The sequence below is a fragment of the Pteronotus mesoamericanus genome, unplaced genomic scaffold, assembly GCF_021234165.1.
Source record: "Pteronotus mesoamericanus isolate MK-2021 breed Mesoamerican mustached bat unplaced genomic scaffold, CSHL_Meso_final scaffold_636, whole genome shotgun sequence".
NCBI classification, from domain to species: Eukaryota; Metazoa; Chordata; class Mammalia; order Chiroptera; family Mormoopidae; genus Pteronotus; species Pteronotus mesoamericanus.
Genome location: NW_026555324.1, coordinates 2,595,850 through 2,619,911, shown reverse-complemented (window position 1 = coordinate 2,619,911; position 24,062 = coordinate 2,595,850). Strand labels below are relative to the sequence as shown.

General features: G+C 48.9%; 2 protein-coding genes, 1 non-coding gene and 1 pseudogene across 14 annotated transcripts in view; 2 read left to right on the top strand and 2 right to left on the bottom strand.

Annotated features, from left to right (window-relative positions):
• Positions 1-13,917, bottom strand: part of DNM2 (dynamin 2) — an 85,736-nt gene extending 71,819 nt beyond the window's left edge. For all 12 annotated transcript variants that reach the window (XM_054562101.1, XM_054562106.1, XM_054562096.1 and 9 more), the window contains exon 1: positions 13,608-13,917. In XM_054562101.1, coding sequence (XP_054418076.1) covers positions 13,608-13,768 — 161 coding nt within the window. In that variant the 5' untranslated portion in view covers positions 13,769-13,917. The remainder of the gene's footprint in view (positions 1-13,607) is intronic.
• A 2,423-nt stretch (positions 13,918-16,340) lies between these two features.
• QTRT1 (queuine tRNA-ribosyltransferase catalytic subunit 1) lies at positions 16,341-23,338 on the bottom strand. Its single transcript, XM_054562249.1, has 10 exons — positions 23,093-23,338; positions 22,772-22,840; positions 22,543-22,681; positions 18,376-18,454; positions 18,161-18,276; positions 17,351-17,489; positions 17,019-17,094; positions 16,792-16,901; positions 16,619-16,706; positions 16,341-16,529 (listed from the first exon to the last, which is right to left on the bottom strand). The coding sequence occupies exons 1-10, from the start codon at positions 23,330-23,332 to the stop codon at positions 16,377-16,379; spliced, it is 1,209 nt and encodes a 402-aa protein (XP_054418224.1). The 5' UTR covers positions 23,333-23,338; the 3' UTR covers positions 16,341-16,376.
• Positions 21,082-21,198, top strand: LOC129061599 (uncharacterized; annotated as a pseudogene).
• On the top strand, positions 21,705-21,809 carry LOC129061591 (U6 spliceosomal RNA). Its single transcript, XR_008528196.1, has one exon. It is a non-coding gene; the product is annotated as a U6 spliceosomal RNA (small nuclear RNA).
• Positions 23,339-24,062: the final 724 nt, after the last annotated feature.

The window sequence follows — 24,062 nt, the reverse complement described above, 5'->3', positions numbered from 1 at the left end:
GGGAAGCTTGGAGTGCTGTCCCGTGCACCAAAAGGTTTCAGGTTCAATCCCCAGTCGCAGTGCACATGTATGGCAACCGACTGATGTTTCTCTCTCCCTCTTTCTCTTGCTCCCTCCCTCTTCCTTCTCTAAGTTCAGTAACCATATCCACAGATAAGGAGTAAAAAATTAATAATAAAATAATAAAATAAAATTTATATGTAAAGGCAATGGAATTTGGCTAAAACAATTTTCGAAAAGATAAACAAAGATTCCACTGGCCTGATTCAAGACTTACTATAAAGCTAAAGAAATGTGGTTTTGGCCAAAGGGCAAAAGAATGGAATGGACCCCCATGAATATGACCAATTGATTTCTGACAAAGTAGCTTAATGGAGAAATGATGTCTTTTCAATAAACAGTACTGGAACAACTGGACATTTATATGCCAAACAAATTATCAATTTCAATCTATACCTCATAAATCATACAAAAGTTAACTCAAAATGTATCCCACTTTGCCCTGGCCAGTGTGGCTCAGTTGGTTGGAACATGTCCTGTAGACCAAAAGGTTACAGGTTTGATCCCCAGTCAGGGCACATACAAGATGCAACCAATAGCTGTTTCTCTCACACTGATGTTTCTCTCTTCCCCTTCCTCTCTCTCCAAAAGCAATGAAAAAAATGTCCTTGGTGCTCTGGCTGATGTGGCTCAGTAGATTGAGCTCTGGCCTACGAACTGAAAAGTCGCAGGTTCAATTCCTGGTCAGAGCACATGCCTGTGTTGCAGGCCAGGTCCCCAACTGGGGGTATGTGAGAGGCAACTGATGGGTCTTGCTCCTGTTTATCTCCCTCTTTCTCCTTCCCTTCCCTTCTCTCTAAAAATAAATAAATAAAAATCTTTTTTTAACAAATGTCTTTGGGTGAGAAAATGTCCTCAAGTGAGGATTAAAAAAAATTTATCCCAACTTATGAACCATACAGAAACCTTCACATAAATGTTTATACCAGCATTATTCATAATTACCAAAACGGGAGACAACCCAATGTCCTTCAGTGGCTAATTTGTTCAACAGATGGTGGTCTAGCCATACCATGAACTACTCCTCAGCAAAAAAAATAAAGGATTGAACTACTGATGCCTAGATGGCTCTCATATGCATCATGCAGAGGGAAAAAAGTCAGACTCACATGGCTGCACGAGCCCGTTTACATTACATTCTGGAAAAGGCAAAACCACAGGCTGGAGAACCCATCAGTAGGAGCCAGGTATGGAGGGTGGAGGCGGGGTGACTACAAGGGGGCAAAGGGGCATTTTGGGGGGGTGACAGAAGTATTCTATGTGTTGATTACAGTAGTGACACAACTTTTTGCATTTCTCAAAACTCTTAGAACTTCACACTAAAAATAGTTAAGGTTTACTATGCTTAAATTATACCTCGAGGGGGGAAAAAAAATGAGCAAGCACTCTATGTGCTAGGACACTTAAATCTCCAAGAAATACTGTGAAGTAACAATCCCACCGTTCAGAACAGGATATAAAGCTCTGTATGGGGGACGGGAGAGTAAAAACACATTCACATTTGCTTCTATTTGCACTGAAACACTGGGAAGACGTATGAGACTGCAAAGAGTGGTTAACTATGGGGATGCTGGCCATAGGAACAAGTGGGCAAGAAGGCCTCTCTCCATCCCTTACAGCGGTTTTGAACTTGAGGTTATTGGGCATTACCTACTGCCTATTCGACAATTATATAATCCTCAGCGCTTCAGAAGAACAGCAGGTAAAAAGGAAAAAAAAATGCATGTCCTGGCTGGTATGGCTCAGTGGAGTGAGCACCAGCCTGCAAACCAAAAGGTCACCGGTTTGATTCTCAGTCAGGGCACAGGCCTGGGTTGTGGGCCAGGTCCCCAGTTCGGGGTGTGCGAGAGGCAACCAATCCATGTATCTCTCACATATTGATGTCTCTTCCTCTCTTTCTCCCTCCCTTCCCTTCTTTCTCCCTCCTTTCCCCTCTTTCTCCCTCCCTTCCTCTCTCTTAAATAAAAATCTTTAAAAAAAAAAAAAAGGGAGAAAAATGCAGTGGGGAAAGCGGACAGACATAACTTAATCGAGAGACCAAGGCCGACATCACCCACGGTAAGACTTGTTGATATTCAGGACACTTGAGAGGATGCAGAGAGAGGGGCACCTCGCCTGTCATCTTCTTCCCCAAATCCGAAGCCCTAGCATCACCATGAGAAAATACAAGATAAACCTAAATCAAAGGACATTCTATAAAATACCAAGGAACTAAAGAACAAGACAATACTGGTGCTGTCACAGACAAGCAGAGACTAGGAAGATGTAACCAAAAAATGCAACATGAGATCCTAGAGGGGACCCTGGGACAGAAAAAGGACATGGGGGAAAAAACTGGGGAAATCTGAATAAAGTCTGGCATTTATCAATGATAGTAATATACTAAGGTTAACTGCATAAATTTTGAGAAATGTACCATATTAAGGTAAGATGTTAATGTTAGGGGGAAATAGGTGAAAGGTATATGGTAGCTCTTTGTATCTTTGGAACTTTTTTGTAAATCTAAAGCTTATTTCTTTTTCATCAATCTAAAATTATTCTGAAATAAAAACTTTACAACTTTATTTCCAGGTAAAAACCCCTCACAACGCTAAATAGTAGGGACTTGGTATGAGGTAGTCACAGTCTGGCAAGACTTCAGACTGTCAGAGATGAACTTACAGTGGCACTTACGGTGGCGGGGGTAGACAGGGGACATTTACCCATAGAAATATAGAGAAAGGACCCAACAACAGCCACACACTGATGGAGGTGGGTCCCCTGCAAAAGGTGACAGGAAACTTCACCTTACTCTGTGCACATCCTTAAGGAGTGAATTTTATTTTACAACAAACAGTCTAATAATTCTTGTAATTACAAGAGAGTAAGTTGAAAAATCAAGCAAGCAATCATGTTTCACCTAGTGCTGGGAGTGTATTCCAGATAGGGCCTCCCCACCTAGGAAAGCAGCCAACCCTGATCTCCCCAGCGACCTGTGCCAGGTGGCACATGGGGAAACGCCACCGGGGCAGACACCGCAGAAGCCAGGCTTCCGCTGAAAGGGCTTCCGCCCAGACAAGGGGAACTCCATGTAACAAGACAAGAAACCATGCCAACCCAGACCACAGGAAGGCTCTTTCCAACTGAGTGGGTGGCTCCTGGCCTCCGACTGCAGGCCCTTGATCTTGATTTTGGATCCCTGGTACTCCAGCGCCCTGCCAGGTAAGAATAACAACTTCTCAAAGCCCTAGCTCCCCAGTTCCAGGGCCAGCTGGGCGCCTCCTGGGTGAGGAGCTTGTGACCCTCAAGAAGGACCCTGCCCATCAGGACCAAAGACAAAGGTCCCATGGCCTGGGACAGACAGGGCTGTGTCCCTGACCCACAACAGGGGCTGGCCTGGCCGTGCCAGGGTGTATCACCCAGCAGGCGGGTGTAACCCCAGCTGGGACTGTTCCTGCCTGCTCCACTTGCCTGCCTGCCTGCCAGCCCCAAAACACCCTTATCTCTGCGAAAATGTGTCATATGGCAGAGTCTCCAGGGTGCCTCCTCCAACATCTGAACACAGGGGTGTCACCGGGGCCCTGGACAGCTCTGCTGGCTACCTGTCCACAGCCCCATGGTGTGCAGTCCGGGTGGATTCAAGTTTAATCGAAGGAGGTTTCCTGTGACAGCCAGAGCAGCGGTTCTCCGAGCTGTGGCACATGCCTGGAATACCCTCGGGGGCTTAAGGTGGTCGGGGGAGGGGTCTAGAACTAGGAGGTGGTGTTTTATGGCATCTCCCTATGGTGGATACTAACAGGCTGCCAGGGCTGAGGAGCGACAACCCACAGAGGCTTCCTTTCCTTGGTTCTTGGTCCAAGCGGGCACCTGAGCATGCGTAGGGGGATGTGGGGGCCGACTTCAAAAACTCGGGTCCCTGTTTTGAGATTGCTGAAGTGACTGGGCAAAGTGGCGCCCTCTCCTGCCAGGGATGCCTGGCACCAAGACAGAAAGCAAGAGTTGGAGGGGTCACTTGACTGGTAGCTGTGCAGGGACCAGGGAAGGGACATAATCTTATAGCCAGGAGTCAGCGCAGAGAGACGCCCATGCCTGGCCAATCTCGAGGTCTTAGCCTATTACTATTACTCTGTGTGTCAACGAGGCAAATCATGGCCCACCCATTAAGAAAATGCACTTGCTTCTGTGTCTCTGGAGCAGTCTATCCCCTGTCTGTTCACAGTCCCACACCACCCAAGTAGACTGTGAGCCCCCAAAGGCAAGTCCTGGAGCACTCCTCTGGCCCCCTCCTCCATGCAAGTTTGTGCAGTGAAATTGATCCAATGCTGGTTTCTAGGTACATTTATTCAATATGGATGCTCCCACTATGTGCCAGGGCAGCAAGGGACACACCAGACAAAAACCCCTGCCCTTGAGTCCCCGTTGTCCTGGTGAGCAGGGGGAAGATAGAGAGAGGAAACAGAAAATGTCAGGTGCTAAGAAGAACTCTAAAAAACCCCATCAAGACCGATGGTCTGAAAGTGCCGGGGTCCTGTGTGAGCTACAGCAGGCCAGGGACAGCCTCTCAGGGAGGTACCGTTTGAGCAGCGACCCAAGGAGAGATGGGCAGGTCAGGAAGCATAGAGCTCTGGGGAAAAGGAGGTGCAGACAGCGGAAGAGAAAGGCCCAGGGTCAAAATGAACCAAGGGGGCCCCAGGGGCCATCAGGAGGCCATGTGGCTGGAGGGACAAGGAAAGGAGAAAGTGGAGACGGTCACAGGAGTCACAGGAGGACTACTCGGGCTTCTACCACAAGTGAGGTGGGCGCCACGGACGCTGCTGAGCAGGAGAGGAAGGTGCCCTGACTCAGGTGTTCGCGGGGGTCCAGGGGCCGCTGCGGGGGGTGAGGGCAGGAGCTGCGGGACCGGGGTAGAGCAGACTGCACTGCTCCGGGGTGTGCGAGAGGTGCAGGGGGGTGAAGCGTGGTGAGGACATGCTGACCAGTTCCAAATCTGCTCATTCAACCCCAGTGAAGCAGCTACTTGGTGGCGTCCTGGACACCACGCCCAGGTAGGGGAGGGCCACATACCCAGTGCTGGCCAGCAACCTTCCAGTGTCCTCCTCCTCTACATTCTACACAGGTATACCCTGTCCAAGTGCAAATCCCAGGACTGAATGACTGGGAAGAGTCTCGACATCCATCACCAAGAGCTTGTAAATAAAGGTGCCTTTGTATTGTGAAGTACCACATAGCCATAAAAAAGAAAGTGCCCTACAGACAACGGGGCATGAGCCACAAGCTGGAGCCCATGGCCAGGCAAGACGGGCACAACGGACCGACGAGTTCAGCAGCCCCCAACCTGCCTCCAGCCAGCTCCTGCCTGTCCTCCTCACCTCAGCAGAAAGACCCACCGCCCCCTTCAAGACGCATTCCCTGACCACCTCCCCTGCCCCGAGGCTCCACACCACAGCCTCCAGCTTCGATATGCCTTCTCTCATTTTGAGCTGGAATGTGCATCCTGAGACGATAAGGACCTCTTCTCGAGCTTCGCACACCATGACATCCCCATTCAAACACAGCCTCTGTCACTTGCTATGGTAGTGATTTTCTCCACCAGGGAGAAATACTGGTTGAGTGGTCAAATGGGTAAGTATGAGGGCTCCAAGGCCCCCACCTACCTGCCCAATTTCTGCCCTTGGACAGCCTCATCTGTGAACTGGGGCTGACCCCAGGTGACAGACAGACAGTACTCAGTGCCTGGCACATGACAAGTGCCTCAAAGTCACGAGAAGTCCATTCAGTGCAGAAGGAAGACCAGAGCCACATGCCTGGTCACCACTGGAGGAGGATAATCAAGCAAGTGAATGAAGCACAGCACTGGGCACCACAAGGACTCCAGAAAGGTCTAGACTACTCCTTGACACACTGCTTTGTTCAAGAAACTTCTGGGGCCATGCTGAGGCACAAAGACACAGTGCGGGAGGAGTGAAAACCAGACCCCATGAAGCCAGGCCAAGGGGAAGAGGAAGCTGGAGGATTCAACGAAGCCGGGGGTGAGAGCGCCACATGTAGGCCAGCAGACCTGTGGGGCAGGCCTCCTCCAGCCAGCCGAGGCTCTGGGTTCAAGTCTGGCCACCTGAAACCCCAGCATCGCTAGGCAAGCCTCTGTGACTCAGTCTGATCAGGTACTGAGGCTCAAGCACTGGCCTCAAGCGTGGATCACGGCACACAGAGGGCGCTGTCATCAAGCCTCTGGACAGCCACAGCGACTTTGCTGGCCCCCTGCCTCCATTCCTTACCCCCTGCGACAATCACGAAGCTCTGAGCAGGAGCTACAAACATTCCAAAATGTAAAGACCTCTACGATGTGCTGAGTGGTTGGAAAACAAGTTGCCAAACTACATAAATGGGTTGGCCCCCGTTCTGGAAAGAAGACATACTGAAAAAGAACTAACCTCTAAAAGTGCTGTATGTTTTCTATAGGTACCAACAGGTACATATATACCTAAATATACAAGAGGGGTCTGGCAGGGTATACCCCAAACTAGTAATGGTGTTCCCATGCAGAGCTGGGAGGAAGGGACAGGGGTGGGCCGTGTGTTCTTCCTCATATGTCATGGTTTCCCTTTTTACAACACTGTCACCAGTGTTTTACTTGTGTAATTGAAATTTATGAAAAATAGGCCTCCGATGAGCCGTTCCCTGACCCTCACGTGCCCGCGGATTCTGGCCTCCATCTGAGTCCCTTTTCCCCTCGTGCAGCAGGCACCCGGCTGGCCGGGGGTGCAGAGCCCTCTGCTCCGGCTGTTCCCTCTGCCTGGGACACTCTTCTCTGGGATTTTTGAGGGACTGGTGCCATTGCAGGACACCCACGCAGACCCCCTCTTCTGAAGCAGCCCCCTGCACAGCCACTCTCTCACCTACCCACCCCCCATTTTCACGCACTTCTTGATCTTCAGGATGTCCTTCCTTTGTGTAACCACTCACCTGACCTCTGTCCTCAGTCTCGGTTGGATCCCCAGCATGTGGCACAAAGTGGGTGCTATTTAAGGTGTGCCAGTCAACACGCAGCTAATCGAACAATTCTAAAAGCTGGAAGGTGCTCAATCTGCAACCTCTACCCCATCCTTCGACACAAGTGCCATGGCGTCCCCTCTTCATGCCAATCCTGGCAGTCATGGCCACACCTTCCCATCCCCACTGTTCCTGGGTGCCTGCCTCCGGATGAGTAAGGCCCAGCTCAGGCCTTGGCTCCTCCCTGTGTGACTTCAAGCAAGTTCCCCCATCTGGCCTCAGTTTCCGCACCTCTGAAGCAAGGATGCTAACAGCAGCACCTGCCCCTCACAGCTGCTAGGACCTTTTGGTCAGATTTTAGACACTGCACAGGATGATTCTCCACAAGCATTACCTCTTACTGTTATCACAAACATCCAGCAGCAGGTGAAACTGAAAGAGCCACCCAGCATCCTGTTCAAGCTGAGGGTGACTCCAAGGGGGAAACCCCCCCAGCACCCAGCAGGGGCCTCATCGCGAACACTAGCAGGAACCCAAATGCACCAGGAAGCAGGAGTCTTTCTTCTCCAGTGCCATTCTGCTTCATGGGTAGAACAACTGTTTTATTTTATTCAGGTTGTAGTTAATACCCTATAAATATCTCATTATTGGCTTGCACTTTTCCAAAGCTTTAACACAATAAGGGCTTAATTACAGCATGCACTTGGCAACCCCAGTAAATTAAGGGTTAGCTGATGCCCCCATTTTTCTCTGCAGTAGAGAGTCCTATAATTATGACATTTTCATTCAAATCGGGGAAAAGCTTGGCAGATGTGGCTCCGAGCCAAACGCGAACACCCGGAGAGGCACAGGGTTCCACTGCAAGACCAGCCCCTGCTTTCCACTCTGTCTTTGAAAACTCTACCTCTGGAACTTGCCACAAGCCAGTCCTCTGCCCTCACCCAGAACTGACCTGGCTTGTTTGCAGGGGACTTCAATCTGTGTACCTACCAAGGGACATTATCCCCAGACAAATAACTCTGAACTTTGAAGAAATTTGTCTTCCTGGATATAAACAATCCCATCCTGGTTATAAACATAATCACAAAATGAGCAAAATCAAACTAAAAATCCCATGGGGAGACAACCGACATATGAGGCTGGCGGGGGGCGGGGGCGCCGCACATCTTTCCAGGCTTTTTACTATGCAAATAAAACTCTTCTGAACAAGATAGGATCACATCATCCATGCGGTTTGGGACCTAAAATGACTTTCTGGGTAATTAAATCCTCTTCTAGATCATTCTGAGTAGCTCTTTCAGTCAGTTGTCTGTATATATTATTTGTCTAGCCAATTCCCTAGTGTTAGGTATTTTTGCTCCCAATTTCCTACCACCATAAACAAAATGAGCAGAAATAATTTTCAAGGCCAAATATTTCTTTGCAGCCACCGACCCCACTTAGAAACAAACCAAGAACAGGATCCTGCTAGCGTTTCAGAGGCTGGGGGGCCATCTGCATGTGGTTCTCCGCTGGCTCTGGCCTGTACTGACAGGCACTCAGTTAGTGTTTGTGCCAAAATGTGGTGTTACTTACATTAATAACATAATTATGAATTCCTTTTCTTTAAGGAAACAGAAATTAACAACTGATCATCAGGGTCCTGACCCAGGATTATGGAAAACACATATGTTTCACAAGGATTAGCTCATTTGATCCTCAGCCCACTCCTCGGAGGGAGGGACTGCTGTGATCCCCATTTTCCAGAGGGGGAAACTGAGGCCCAGAGAAGTGAGGTCATTCAATTGATGTGCAGCAGCACAGGAACAGCCACATTCCCACAGGCGCCTCTAGACTCTGCATTATGACTGGCCAAAGTGCTATAGACCACGCAGGCGAAGACAATTCAGTTTTGCCCGAAAGAGAAAACAATGAAAAGAGTAGCCATCATTGCTAAGTGGCTTCACACACGTAAGATCCATTAAGGGAACAAACCAGCCCAAAGGGCAGACCACATGCCCATGTCTGGCAGGGACACGAACTAACAGTCATCCTACATTTGTCTGACACCCTCTGCGTGCCAGGCAGAAGCCACCTCTCCCTGAAGGAACACATCGCCAAAGCCCAAATGGAAACGCAGCTGGAGATGGTAGAGTCCCATAGGCAGCTGTTTCTTGTTAAAAGAAAAATGGCACTAGACCCCTACATGCATTTGATGGATCTGCTCACTGAGGAAATCAAAATAAAGCTGAAAATCAAAGGTGAAAGCCTCAGCTTGCCCAGGACCAGGTCCAGGAAGGCAGTAAGGGCACCATCAGCAGCCTTCCCTCTACTCAGAGTCCTCCTTAGCCCCCAGGACTCCACATGGTCCCAGCCTGACAATACCCTTATCTTCCTCTCCTCCCCTTACACTAGCCTCCAAGCACACTCCTACCTCAGTGCCTTTGCACCGGCTGTTCCCATAGCCTGGGATGCTCTTCCAGTAGCTCTCCAATGGAGGGTCTTCCCTCGCCTCAAGTCTTTGATCAAATGCCCCATTCCCTGACCCTCCCCCCAACCCTGCCCCCTTTTAAACCATAAACGTCCTCCTGGCTCCCTCACCCCCACCAACTCTCCTTAATCCTGCTCTTTTTTCCGTAAATTTTCACCTTCTATCAAGTTTCTTCTGTATTTACCCCTGCTGGAAAGCCAGCTCTGCCAGGGCAGGGGTTTTGGTATCTTGCTCAGGGCCTAGAATGATGTCTAAATGAAGGAATGAAAAATGCAAAGCATTTTAAGCACTTTTTCTGTTCTAGAGGCTCCCAAGTGCTCTGAATGATCTCATTTAATCCTCACTCCACCCTCAATGAGGGGCACCAGGTGACTTTATCTGTCCTAAGAAGTGAAACATACCCAATGTGGATGCCTGAATGGGGCCTATGAGTAATTACTGTTAACAGCCTGAACTGCCTAGCTGGGTAACCGGAGGCTCAGAGAGGAAAGGCTCACAGGGTCAAGCCCAGGCCTCAGGAGTTGGAGGCCTCAACATGGACCTCCTCCTGCTCTTTTCCAAGGAAGATTTCCCAAGTCCCTCCTTCTCCTTAGGGCCACAGGTCAATCTGCTGGTGCTGAGCCAGGGGTCTTAAACTCAAAGGTTTCCAGGGCCAGGAAGCAAATGTAAAATAGGCCTGGGCAAGCACTAGGTAGGGGTGGGGACCGTGACAGCTCAAATGGCCAGTCCTAGTTTGACCAGGTAGCTGAGTCTGAGATCCAGGCAGTTGCACCATGCAAGACACAGGAACAGGGAGGCCAGAAAACAATGATTACAACAGCAACCACCATAGGTACACGGGTATGGCCAAACATGGCGGAGCTTTAATCGCTGAAGATCTTTGGATGTTTGCCAGCACTGCAAAAATCTGGATTTTATTCAGGATCTCATTTTTAAATAGTGACAGTTGATTAAAAACAAAATACTTTAAAAACCATGCAGGTAAAACAAAAGTTTCAACAAGCAGGACTTGGGCCCCAGGGCCACCAATGTGCAACTCCCAGTACAGGGCTAAGTTAACTGGGTCATTCCCACTCCCACCACATTCTTAAAAAATCCACAGGGAGGAAGCAATAAAACGGAGCAGCCTGTGCTGATCCCCAGGCACATGCCTTTGACACTCTCTTATTTGTTCCTTGAAACCAACCAGGATATCCACTGTACAAGTCCATGGAAAAAATGGTTTGACTAAATTCAGAAAAAGAAGTAGGGTGTGAAATTTAAAACAGGGCCCGCCTGCCATCTCCCTGGAACAGGGCTTTGTAGCTAAGGAACCTTCCCCACATTCTAGAAATAATAAGAAATTAGCTCTGTTAGCCCCAGCTGGTGTGGCTCAATGGCTTGAGCACTGGCCTGCAAACCAAAAGGCTATAGATTTGATTCCCAGTCAGGGCACATGCCTGGGTTGAGGGCCAGGTCCCCAGTTGGAGGCACGTGAGCGGTAACCACACATTGATGTTTCTCTCCCTCTAGTTCCCCTTCTCATCCCCTCTCTCTAGCAATAAATAAAATGTTTTTTAAAAAAAGAAAGAAATTAGCTCTGTTAGAGCACCCCATAACCAAAGAGAGACCGTTTTACAGCTTTGGTCCTCAGGCCCTGAATTGATGCTCTTCACGTGGGATGTTGCATTGCAGGCTTCTGGGAGGAGCTTGCCACAGAAGCCAGGATCAGTTGTAGTTGGCAACGCCATATGCCAGGGTGGGCAGCAGACAAAGGCAAGGGGCAGAAGAACAGGAGAAAGATGGACAGGGGAGAGAGACTCGGGCCCCCACCCATCCAGAGCCACTGATTCCTCACTGAACAACCTCAAGCAAGAGTGCTCAGCTCTCTGAGCCTGTTTCCTGCTCTATAGAATAGGATGATAGCAATGCCACCCTAATAAGGCTTAAGTGAAGTTCAGTGTGAAACTTCAGAGCACTTTAATTCTGATTAGCTTTTATTGTCAAGATGAGAGGAGCCAGACCAATGAATAATGGCCGTATAGACCTACTGTGTGCAAGCACTGTGCCAAGTAAGCACTTTCAACACACTAAGCCACTGTATCCTTGCCACAATCTTGATAGACCATCACCCCATTTTTAGGAGGGGAAGCCGAGGCCTGGAGGGATCAAAAACTGTACAAACTCAAAAGCAACTGAAATAGAGCTTTGCAGATACCCACCAGAAGCTTGGGCAGGCAGGAAGATGGTCGTGCAGAGAGGCCCACAGCCCAAGCCTGGCTGACCGCAAAACAACACCTTTCTGCCACAGCGGACAGATGACGAAGCACCAGAGACAAACGAGGAAATGCTGGGAGCAAAACCCCAGGCCTCTGGAAAGGCAGGGACAGGGCCAGGCACTTGTGTGCGCTCCACTGAGCACCAGCTTGGTGGCCTTGGGCAAACAGCAAGTCCTTTCTGAGCCTCCCTGCTCATCTCTAAAGTGGGTATAACAGAATCTCCACCCCACTTGCTTATCATGGAAGTCAAGATGCTGAACAAAGAAAGAACTCAGCCTTACCAGGCCAGGTGGCTCAGTTGGTTGGAGCATCATCCCGTACACCACAGAGTTGTGGGTTCGATCCCCAGTTGGGGTGCGTACTGGAGGTAACTGAGAGATGTTCCTCACATCGATGTCTCTCCCCCCCCTCCCCCTTCCCCTCTGTCTCTAAAATCAATAAACAAATCATCAAGTGAGGATTTTTAAAAAAAAGAAAAGAAAGAACTCAGCCTGGCACTTGCTGTTGAACACTGCTTCTTAACACTGATAACAACAATAGTAATAATAACAACAACTATGATGTTGTCACTTGGCAGCCACACAGTCACAAATGACAGTCCTTCCTGGAATGGAAATGCAGCTGCCAGCCCATCTGAGAGGCAGAAAGACAACAGGCAGAAAAAGGAACTGGCCACAGGACCAGTTCTCATTCATTAGTTTCCCAAATGCCTGAAACAGCCCAGAGAGTACAATTTACCTACTGGGCAGATATGCAAACTAAGACTTCCCAGGGCTGCCCAGGGAAGACCTTATCCCAACTCTCACCGTGAAGTCCTAGCCAGACAAGAAGTTCCTTCCCAGGCTCCAAGAGGTCCCCCAACTGGCAGGATTTAGGTCGGGGGCTGGTCCCTGTGTTCCAGGGCCCTGGAACACCCTGACGTGGGCCAGGAAAGAATCCTGTAGAAAATTCCCCCTGGAGTCCTACTTCCAACTGAGAAGTGACCAGTTCGAGTCTCATCCTTCAGCCCCCTTCTCTTCTCTATGCTCCTACCACTCCCTGCCAAAGGTTGGGCCAGGCAGCCAGGGGTTGTTAGGGCACTGGTGGGCAGACTAGGAGAAGAAAAGACACTAAACAGACAGACAAAAAGATGAACTTGGGAGAGAAGAGCCAGTGTTTGCCAGGGACCAAGCTGAGGAGTCAGCTCAGGCGAAGCAGACAACAGGGTCCCCTAGGGTCCAGACAGCCAGTCAAACAGCAGAGGCCAGCTGGGGTAACGCAACAGAGAGATGGCTAACTGTTATTAGTCTGCGAAAGGCACGGATAGGCGACCAGACAGCACGGGTCACCCTGGACAGCTAGCTAGACAGCAGGGAGCTGCCCCGCAGAACTGGACAGATGGACAGCCAAATGGTGGTAGCAGGGAGGCCTATCCAGGACAGAGATTCAGCCAACCAGGCGGCAGGGCCTACTCCAGATAAATTAACAGCCAGCCAGACGGCAGGGGTCGGTCCAACAGATATCTAGGTGACACGTTTCGGGCAGAGACGGGAGCCCTACCCCTGACCCACTGGCAATCTGATGGTAGAATCCACCGAATGGAACTGGTGTCCAGAGTCGGCAGGGGTCCACCCCACATCCTGGCCCACGCCTCCCAGCCCGTGAGGCGCCCCTTGGGCCTGGGCCGGCTCCCCAGGCCCCTCAAGGAACCCTACGCTCACGGCGACCCACAGGGCCCGCCTCCCTGCCCCTGTCCCCGTCACCGGCACGCAAGCGCCGCAGTTACGCTGGAGGCGCAGGGCGCGCCATTCCCGGTCTGCCCTCCCCGCCCTAGGCCGCCGCCCGCGGGTCGTCGCCACCGCACTCCTTACCGGCCCACGAAGTTCTCAAGCACCGAGCTCTTGCCCGCGCTCTGGCCGCCCACCACGGCAATCTGCGGCAGGTCCAGGTGGCAGCTCTGACCGATGGAGCTGAAGGCGTCCTGTAGCTTGTTGACCAGCGGGATAAGCTCTTCCATCCCGCGGTTGCCCATGGCGCCGGCGGCCCCGGCCCGAGCGCCCAGCGCTCCCTGCCCTCCCCCGTCCCTCAACGACGCGGTCCCGCGGCGTCCGCAGCCGTTGCTCCCCGCCAGGGGCTCAGCGCAACGCCCGCTCCCTCGGCCTCACGGTCGCCACTTCATCCGGTTCTCAGGCGACACCCGACCGGGGCGACCTCCCGCCCCGGCCCCAAAACCCTCGCGACACCTCTGACTGGCAGACCACACTGCCACTCATATAAACCAGCCAATGAAAGTGAAGCATGAACTTAGGGCTGAGTGAGGCTTACCCCTGGGGACCTCCTCGCGGGTTCATTGGACGCTAAGACCTGTCGCTATTATGCTTGAGCCAATAGCAGCGGGCAGCGACATGTCAAGGCTGGTGGGTGGTGTTCCAGGAAAGTGCATGTTGGCTCCGCCCACTAGGGGAGTTCCCGGATACCAGGCAAACCCGCCAGGTTTATTGGTAGGAAGAGCCTCCAATCAATGACGCTAGCCAATGACTTTAGGGACCAAATCTTTAGACGGGGTTTGTCACTTGACGCTACTTAGTTCCCTAAAAATTCCCCATTGGCTTACATAAATATCATTCCATCAGCCAACAAACCGAGAGGAGGGCCTTAACCTCTAATTTAAAGCTCTATCTGTCAATCAACAATCTCCCGTTCTTACTCGTGATTGTTGTTTGTCTATTAAGTCTTTCGGAGCACAGTAAGACCCACCATGCTAGCAAAACAGCGACTCCTCGTGGTGAGACCCGTGGGGATTGTCACTCGCGAGTTTCTCAGCTCTAATGAAAACTACAGGTCCCAGAATGCATCTTTCCCCGGCCTTGCAAACCGGCTCTCTGCGCGGGGTTTCAGAGCGCTTTTAAGGTGAGAATCTGGCGATGCTAGCCGTTCCTCGGAAGAAGAGGTCTAGCTGGCCATTGTCTCTCCCTCTCATTCATATATAGAGGTCACACCTCTATGCCTTACGAATGCTGTGCCCTCTCCTAATACCTTCCTTCACTCCCACCTTGATGGGGCTAACAAACCCATCTGACTCTTCAAATTTAGTGTACTGTACATGGTCTTTTTTTCAGTACTCAATGACACTCAAAGGATTCTGTACCCATAAACAGATATGTTAAGAAAAGAAATGATTTGCCCTGACTGGTGTGACTCGCTTGGGCGTCACCCTGAAAAGCCCAAGGTTTCTGGTTTGATTTGGGGTCTGGGTACATGCCTGGGTTGCAAGTTCAGTCCCCATTCAGGGCACATTTCAGAGGCAACCATTTGATGTTTCTGTCTCACATGCATATTTCTCTCCCTCTCTTTATCCCTCCCTTTGTCTCTCTAAAAATAAATAAATAAAATCTTTTAAGCGAACAAAAGGAAAAAGAAAAGAAGCGATTTTATCCCTTTGGACATAGATGGTCCAGAGAGAAACTGAGGAGTCTAAAAAACGCAGAAGCAACCCAGTAAGAAGTCAGGAGCAATGGAGGTGAGGAAGAAACAGGAGGATGGCAGAGTGGCCAATAGCATACGCCTGCTCCAAGACCCAAACCCGTAGTCTCAGATAGATGGGTAAAAAGACGCCCAAAAAGGACTGGCATTGCGGCCTTGACTAGAACAGCAGAAACCACAAAACACCCTAACTGTCCCTCCATGGAGCTAAATAAATACTCTGCAACAGCTGTAAAGAAAATAAGTCTTCATGTACTGACATGTAAACAATTTGATGTATACTGAGAAAGGATAAAAAGTCAAGTACATAACTGCATGTAAAGGACACTGACATGCATGAAAAGTATGCACACATGGGAAGTTTCTGAAAGGATACACAAAGTGATCAAAATAGTGCATTTTTATGTACTATCTGAATGGTGGATCCTACACATGTAATATTTTTTCAACTTAAAAACCCTTATCTTCTAAAAGCACCACCTCTGCAATTGGCCATATCTGGGTTAGATCCTGGGCCTGTTTATTTGCTGTGTAATAGTGACCAAGTGACTTCATTCCCCTGAAACTCTGTTTCCTAATCCATAAAATGGAGAAAGTAGCTGTTCATGCATCATAAAGTTGTAAGAATTAAATACACATGACAACCACTTAGAACAGGAGCAGGTACAGTGTAAGCACCTACTATATCACACTTACCATTATTTTAACTGTTCACTGATAGCAAGATTAAGCCTCATATTTGAAGAGCTAAGAATATGAGCTTTGGAGCCAGGCTGCTACTTCCTCAGTGGTGACTAACGTAAGCCACTTCCCCTCTCTAGGCCTGTTTACTCACCTGTGAAAAGGGGAAGGACAAGGGCATTGACATCTGTAGTGGCTGGGAGGTCTAGGCCACAGGAAAAGGAATGCAGCTCCCCCTCTGGGGCACTTCCTACATGATGGGCTGTACGAGTTGGTTTCCAGATATTGGCTGTTGCTATGGTTACTAGTTATTACTATCAATGAGAGGCACGGGACACCGACTGCAGGACACTCAGACCAGGAAGCGGACCAAGACAGGCCACCTCCCCAAGAAGAAACAGACACACTCTAAGTTATAATAAAAAATCCAAACCCTTCAATATCTTCCATCCCCTCCCTCCTTCCCCCAGGCGAAGTCAAGTCAGTGTGATTCCCACAGAGGCCAGGGCTTCAGTGGCCCAGGGGGGATAGAGGGTGGGACCCCCATACATGGTGCGCATGAAGTCCCGCACGAAGTCAGGGAAGCGTTTCTCCACGATGCTGGCGCGCATGGCGCCCATCAGCTGCAGCTATGGAGCGGAAGTGTCAGTGTCAGCCACCTGCACCCAGGGGACTCCTGCCCCCTCCCCTGCCTTGCCCACCCAGGCCACAGGCCTACCTGATAGGCAATATTGTGGACAGTGAGGTGGTGCAGGGCGGCAGTGTTGTCACTATGGAGTAGTGCGTGCAGGAAGGCCCGGCTGTGCCTGGGAACAGGAAGTCCGGGCTCAGCATTGTAGGGTCCTGGCCAGCTCCGAACCTGCCCCAGCCTCCAGCCCCATCATCCCTTACTTCTGGCAGGTAGGACAGGCACACTCAGGGTCTATGGGGCGGAAGTCCTTCTGAAACTGCTTCTTCTTCAGCTGCAGATTCCCAGTAGGCACTAGGGCAGAGCCAAATCGCTGAGGGAGGAAAGGAGGTGGAAGGCAGGTCAACCAGGTCTTCACCCCTTCTGGCCCCACCTCCACCTTGGCCCATCAACAGGCCCCACCCCTTTTGCCCCCTGCCCAAGGCCTCACCGCTGTCCTCGTGGGGAAAACGCAGTCGAACATGTCGCATCCAAGAGCCACGCAGACCACCAGATCGGTGGCATAGCTGGGGGTGGGGCCATGGGGGGAGGGGAGCAGAGTACCTCAAACCCTGGTTACACACCCAGACCCCGTTCCGGATTCTCAGACCCCCTAGACTGGAACCCTCAGAACCATACCCAACCGAGGGCCATGTCCTCCTTTGTCCCCTCCCAAGCAAGGCTGGATCCTTTCCCCTGATAAAAGGAGGCAGAGAGGGGAACAGAGGGTCCCCAGGAATCTGCTCCCCACAGGTGAGGCAGTTTCCCCGCTTATGGACATACCCAACCCCCATCAGGTATCGGGGCTTGTCCTTGGGCAGCCTTGAAGTGCTCAGTGCCACCATCTTCCAGAACTGGCCCTTGCTCTCACCCCCGCTCAGTCCCCCGATGGCAAAGCCAGGCACGTCCCTCTTGGTCATCTCTGAGGGAACAGGGCAAGGCGTGGTGTGACCAAGCAAAAGGAAATGCTGCTTCTCCTTCTCTCTGCCCCCATGACTTCCTCCCCTTCATCTCCTGGGCCATGGCCTTGGTTTAGGCCTCAGTCACCCTTTTGGACAACAACTCTCGCTTCCTCATGTGCCTTCTGCTTCCTATACTACCATGGTTTTTCTATGGTTTCCCTGGTGGTTCCTGTCACTCTCCCACTTAACAGCCCTCCATGGCTCCCCAGTATCTTGGTGTATCAATTAATGCTGTAGGTTCTAGAACTCAAGGCCTACAGCCAAATCCCAGCTCTGTAACATCCAAACTGTCTAGCTTGAGGTAAGTGACTTAATAGCTCTCTGCCTTGGTTTTCCCTTCTGTAACCCCAGGAACTAATAGGTCCCACCTTACAGGACTGTTATGTGAATGATCCATGACCAGCACTTGGCATAGTGTCTGAATACTGAAAAAACTGACATCTATTGGAATTACTATTATTCTGCAAACATTCTATTCCATTCTGCCTCTGGGCCTTTGTTTCCGCTGTTCTTTCCGCCTGGAGAACGTTTTCACCCGTTAATAACCACTGTCTGAGCACTATCACATGCCTGACCCATGTAAGGTTCTCAGCAATGTGACAAATTCTGGTCCTGCCAAACGTGGCTCTACCTTCGAGGCAGGTGGTCCGGAGATCCGCGTCCAGCCCACCCTGGATGATAGCAAAGAGATTCTGCTTCTCCGGATGCCGATGGGCTGCAATGCACCGGTCTAGCCAGCGGATTGATCTGCAAGAGGACCAATCAGCCCTTTGAATCCAGTGAAGGGTAGGGAAACAAGGGTGCAGGATCAGGATGCCCGCCCCTGATGCACATGCGCACACACACCTGTACATAGCCTCCTCCACACGTGGTCCCGTCAGAGTGCTGCTGACCACGTCGTCCAGCTGCATGATGATGTCCGACCCTGCGGGGAGGGGGAGCAGTTGAAAATGGGGCACTGCCACTAGGGAAGACCCCACCTGTTGGGGGAAAACTGTACACCAAAAGTCCACGCTTGGGTCTTGCTGACTCCCACTTAACCTCCCAACCGTTTATACAGCAGCTAGAGGGAACTTTCAAAATGCCCATCTGTTACTGCCTCCCCCAGCGAACCCCTTCCCTGGTATGTAGAATAAAATCCCACTTCTTCAAATTTACCCTTCAAGAACAAAACATCATGTGTACAAAGTGATGTGTGGTGAACAGTAGCAAGATAGGAACCCAAGTGTCCATCAACAGGGGTCTGTTTAATAAACCATGGTCCAGCTCTTAGCAGAATGTGCCTTCCCCACCATTCCAAAATCCAGACACTTCTCAAAATCAGTCTTTTTCTCATGTTTATGGCACACTCATTCGGTAGCAAAGCCTAAGATGGTAATAATCCTTTCAAAAATCCGATTTAACATGAAGATTCATAAAGTGTTAATCCAGAAAAAGTGCACTGTATACCATATGATCTAGCGATTCCACTTCTGGGCATATACCCAAAAGAATTGAAAGCAGGATCTTAGGAGATATGGGTATACCCATGTTCACAGCATTATTCACAATAGCCAAAAGGTGAACGCAACCCAAGTGTCCATCAACAAATGAACAGATAAAATGTGATACAGACATACAATGGCATACTGTGCAGGCTTGAAAAGAAAGGAAACTCTGACACATCCTAGAACATAGTTGAACCTTGAGGATAATATGCTAAGTGAAATAAGCCAGTCACAAAAAGACAAATACTTTACGTGTTCACCCAGAGTAGTCTAATTCTTCAAGTAGAATGGTAGGTGCCAGAAGCAGAGGGAGAGAGGGAGCTATTATTTAATGGGGAGAGTCTCGGTTTTGCAAGATGAAAGAGTTCTAGAGATGGATGTAGGGATGGTTGCACAACAATGTGAATGTACTTAATGCCACTGAATTGGACACTTAAAAATGGTTAAGATGGCTTATGTTATGTGTATTTACCACAAATTTTTAATTCAAAAAAAGGGACGTGTAACACCACAGTGCACTGTCCCATACCTCACTGAGGCACTGTGTGTGTAATAGGTGGGGCTTATTATCTCCTAAAATGTGAAAATTCTCGGCCCCAAGAATTGTGGACTTACTGTGGACTTCCATGTGGACTTACATGTAAGAAAAGCTCAAGTATCCCGTATCATTATAGGAAAAAAGCATAGTGCATCACATTAGCCAAAGATGGGGTGACTTGACGATCAGTAAGAACTGATAAAATTGCAATGGATTGAGACACATCAAATACATCTAAATCCATGAGTTCATGATGATCCTAAAAATCTAAACGTTAGTTTGCCTCGCTAAAGGATACTAAGAAGTCAACCCATGAAAACTGGTAAATAAGGGAAGAGAATGAATCCCATGCTTCCTGTATGAACTGAACTACTTGGTCTCCCAGGAGTAGGTGAGAGATGGTTGTCTTTACAGAAGAATGACAGAATTAGAACATCACAGTGTTGCAACTCCTAATGGCACGATGGTCCCAAGCAGGACGCATGGATGCTTCACTGGGAGAGAAGGAGAGACACTAGGCCCTCCCTAATGGCGATACACACAATGAAGCCATCTTACCAAAAGGAAAAAGAATTTGAATCTGCAGGCTCTGGTTGGGGAGCTCAGTTGGTTAAACCATTGCCCAGTATGCCAACGTTGCAGTTTTGATCTCCAGTCAGGGTACATACAAGAATAAACCAATAAACCCTGGCTGGTGTGGCTCAGTGGACTGAATGCTGGCCTGTGAACTAAAGGGGTGCTGCTTCAATTCCCAGTCAGGGCACATGCCTGGGTTGCTGGCCAGGTCCCCAGTAGGGGACACACAAGAGGCAACCGCACATTGATCCTTTTCTCCCTCTCTTTCTCCCTCCGTTCCCCTCTAAAAAATAAATAACTAAAAAAAAAACCTTTAAAAAAATAAATAAATAAACCAATGAGTGCCTCAATGAATGCTTAAAAAAGTGGAACAACAGATTGATGTCTCTCTCTCTTCCTCCCTTCCTCTCAAAAAGAATTTAAATCTGGCTCAGACATCTAGATCCAAGTATTAACCAACAGGAAATCTAGGGTACAGAGAAACACTGTTACTTGACACCACAGAGAAGTGATCAGCAACAGAAGGGATCAGACTGTGGAAGATGATACAAGGCAAAGAAACCAGTTTCTTCAAGAAGCAAATTGCCAAAAAAAAAAAAAAAAGAAAGAAAGTGTAGAGAGAAACTATATAATATGTAATATATATAACATATATTAAAAGAGAAGTATGAGACCTCTCGAACAAATTGTAGTATCTGTACATTATTTGGACCCTAAAGTAAATAGACTATAGGGGTAAAAAATGACATTTATAAAACAACTAAATGGGGAGAGGGGGTTATAAGGAAATTGCATAGTAATGGAAAAAAATACAATAAAGATTAAAGTTAAAAATAAAGCAACTATAACTTGGAACACTGACAACCAGATATTTGATGATGTTAATTAATTATTGTTAATTATTTTGTGGTGGTATTATGGTTTGTTTGTTTTTAAAAATTTCTGTTTTAATCCTCCTACGAAGGCGTGTCTTTGGACATGTAAGAATTGGAGGCAAAGAAATGTGGACTTGGAGAAGTCTGGGGCCAGCTTGCTCCCTGCAGGCTCAAGACCAACCATCCCACATAGGAAAAAAAAAAAAAATTCTGTTTTAGAGATACAAATTAAAATACACGGCCCAGTACAAAGAATGCCCCTTTTTTACTACAAGATCTTTTCTTACAAAATTATAAGCATGTAATTCTGTAACATAATATCACATTCAAGCACACCATATAACATTTTAGGTGAAATGTTCAAACTAAAACTATAAATTACTACACCCATATTATTACCCTACCAATTGCACTCAAGCAGGTGTTACTGCTACCAGACCCTATACTTACAGATGAAATGATAAAATGTCTAGGATTTGGTTTGATCATTACTGATGATCTAAGGAGTTTAAAAAGCTAGAAAAACAGGAACAAAGCAAAAAGAATGTAATTAAAAAATAAATAGGATATGTATGTAAGATTGCAACTATCAAAAAAATCAATGAAGCATATCCATTCAATAGTATATTATTTGGCTATAAAAAGGAATAAAGTACTGATCACACTATAATATAGATGAACCTCAAAAACATTATACCAGTGCTCACTTTGAGAGCACATACAGTAAGACCGGACTGACAGAGAAGATTAGCATGTTCCCTGTGAGAGGATGACAGGCAAATTCGTGACGTGTTCCATATTAAAAAAAAAAAAAAATTATACCAAGTAAAAGAAGCTGCTCACAAAAGACCGCATATTGCATGATTTCATCTACTTGAAATGCCTAGAAAAGGCAAATCTATAGAGACAGGTGAATTAGTTAGGGCTTGGGGAGGGAGGAACAATGAGTGACAAATAATGGGTATGGGATTTCTTTTGGGGGCGATAAAAATGTTCTGAAATTACACTGTGGTGATGGCTGTACAACTCTGTGAATATACTGAAATGTACATTTTAAATGGATGAATTATATGTGCATCATATCTCAATAAAGCTATAAAAAAGAAAAGAACAAAACTAAACAGAAAACAAACAAATGGAGAATATAAACCAGTCGGTTGGGCCACGTCCAATAGCAAGGCACAGGCCTAGAGGCAACCAATGGACGTTTTCCTCTCTATTCGATGTTTCCCTCCCTCTGTCTCTGCCTTCCCCTCTCTTGAATAAATGGCCATGTCCTCGCATGAGGATTAAAAAAAATCATAATAGCAACAAGGATGATAAGGGATAGTATATGCATCCCTTACTGTGCTGTGCTTCGAGACTTACCGACATCAGATCATAAATCTTGTGAACTATCCGCATTTGAATTGGCTCAACTGCAGCTCAGGAAAAGGGAGCGGCTTCCCAAAATCACACCACAGAGAAGGAGCCGGCTGCCTCGACTCCACCTAACCCCGAAAGGTAGTGGAAGGGGCGGCTTCCCGGATCTGCTCACCCAGCGCGTTCTGGATCTCCACGGACCTCTCGGGGCTCAAAAGGGTCTCATCGCCGTTGTAGGGCGAGCGGAAGCGGACGCCCTCCTCCGTTACCTCAGACAGGGCCACTAGGGACACCATCTGGAAGCCGCCGCTGTCCTGGGGAAAACACACCCGCAGGGCAGTCAGGAGACTAGTTAGGAGAGATTCACCTCCAAGGAGCGTCCTCGCATCCCGGTCCCGCCTCACCGTTAGTAGGTTGTGGGGCCAATTCATGAAGCCGTGGAGACCGTGTGCTTTCTGGATCAGCTCGGGACCCTGGGTGGAGAGACGGAGGGAGGTAAAAGAAAGAGTCGTGTCGGGGTGAGCGCGACCCTGGGAACTCATGTGGGCGGACAGGGATGGCTAACTTGGATCCCCGCTGCTCCCTCACACACAGAACAAGGCCTGGACCACCGGGGACTACCAATAGGCGTTTGTCGACCGGCTTTTGGAGGCATCCCGGGCCTAGGGGATGCCCCAGGGCTCCCCAAGCTCCGTCACCACCCCGTACGGGCAGTTCCCACCCACCGGCCTCAGACCCAGATGGTAGGTGTTGCCCAAGCAGATGCGGCAGCCCAGCGCGTCCAGCTGCTCCGCCGTGATGCCCTTCATGGTGGCCTGCGTTCCCACTGGCATAAATACTGGAGTGGCCACCGGCCCGTGCGGCAGCTGCAGCTCGCCTGCCCGTGCCCTAGAGCGGCTGCACTCGGCCACCAGCCGCAAGATCCGCGGGGCCGACTCCAGGGAACTGGCGCTGGCTACCGCCATCTTGCCTGCCAGAACCACGTGGGCAGTGAAACACCCTGGACCGCGCCATATTGACTAGCGTCACGTGAGGCGTAAGGCTGGCAGAAGCTCTCGGAGAGCGTCAGGGGTCCATGGCAACGGCCACCGAAGGACTGGTCCTCTTGGGGCGTCAAGTTCGCTCCAAAGGCAGAGCGTTGCCTCAAAGTATCAAAAATTGTCTTGTTATCACTTTGTAAGTTATATAAGTATCTAATAACTTGGTTGTACACCTGAAACTAATGTAATAATGTATGTCAACTAATTGGGGTGAATGACGGCATCTCGGATTAAGGACATTGTGAAGATTGTATGAGGATAAATGTGTATAGAAATTTACACGGTGCCTGGCACAGGCTTTTGTATGCTTTGTTCATTGCTTTGTCCCAAGCACTTAGAATAGGACCTAGCACGTAGTACCTACTCAATCAACATTAGTTTATTCAGTTAAAGAAGAATCCCAGATTTGCAGGAGAGACTGAGGTCTAGAACCTGACCTCACCTATTCGTCTCATTCATTCATTGATTGTACACCTACATGTACATCCCCACTAGTGCCATCCTCCATGCTGCACAGGGATGAAAGAGGTCGAGTCACGGATTTATTAAGCGCTGGCTGTGTTCCATTAATTTTATATATATATATATATATATATATATATATATATATATATATAAATATATATATATATATATATAAACCGTTATTGTCGGA

What these genes read in the sequence shown, in the direction of transcription:
- QTRT1 (XM_054562249.1), bottom strand. Translation starts at nt 23,332, where the DNA reads ATGGCGGTAGCCAGCGCCAGTTCCCTGGAGTCGGCCCCGCGGATCTTG. An exon ending in GTGGAGGAGGCTATGTACAG is followed by an intron (nt 18,277 to 18,375) that starts GTGTGTGTGCGC and finishes GTCCTCTTGCAG; the next exon opens with ATCAATCCGCTGGCTAGACC. An exon ending in CCGGACCACCTGCCTCGAAG is followed by an intron (nt 17,490 to 18,160) that starts GTAGAGCCACGT and finishes CTGTTCCCTCAG; the next exon opens with AGATGACCAAGAGGGACGTG.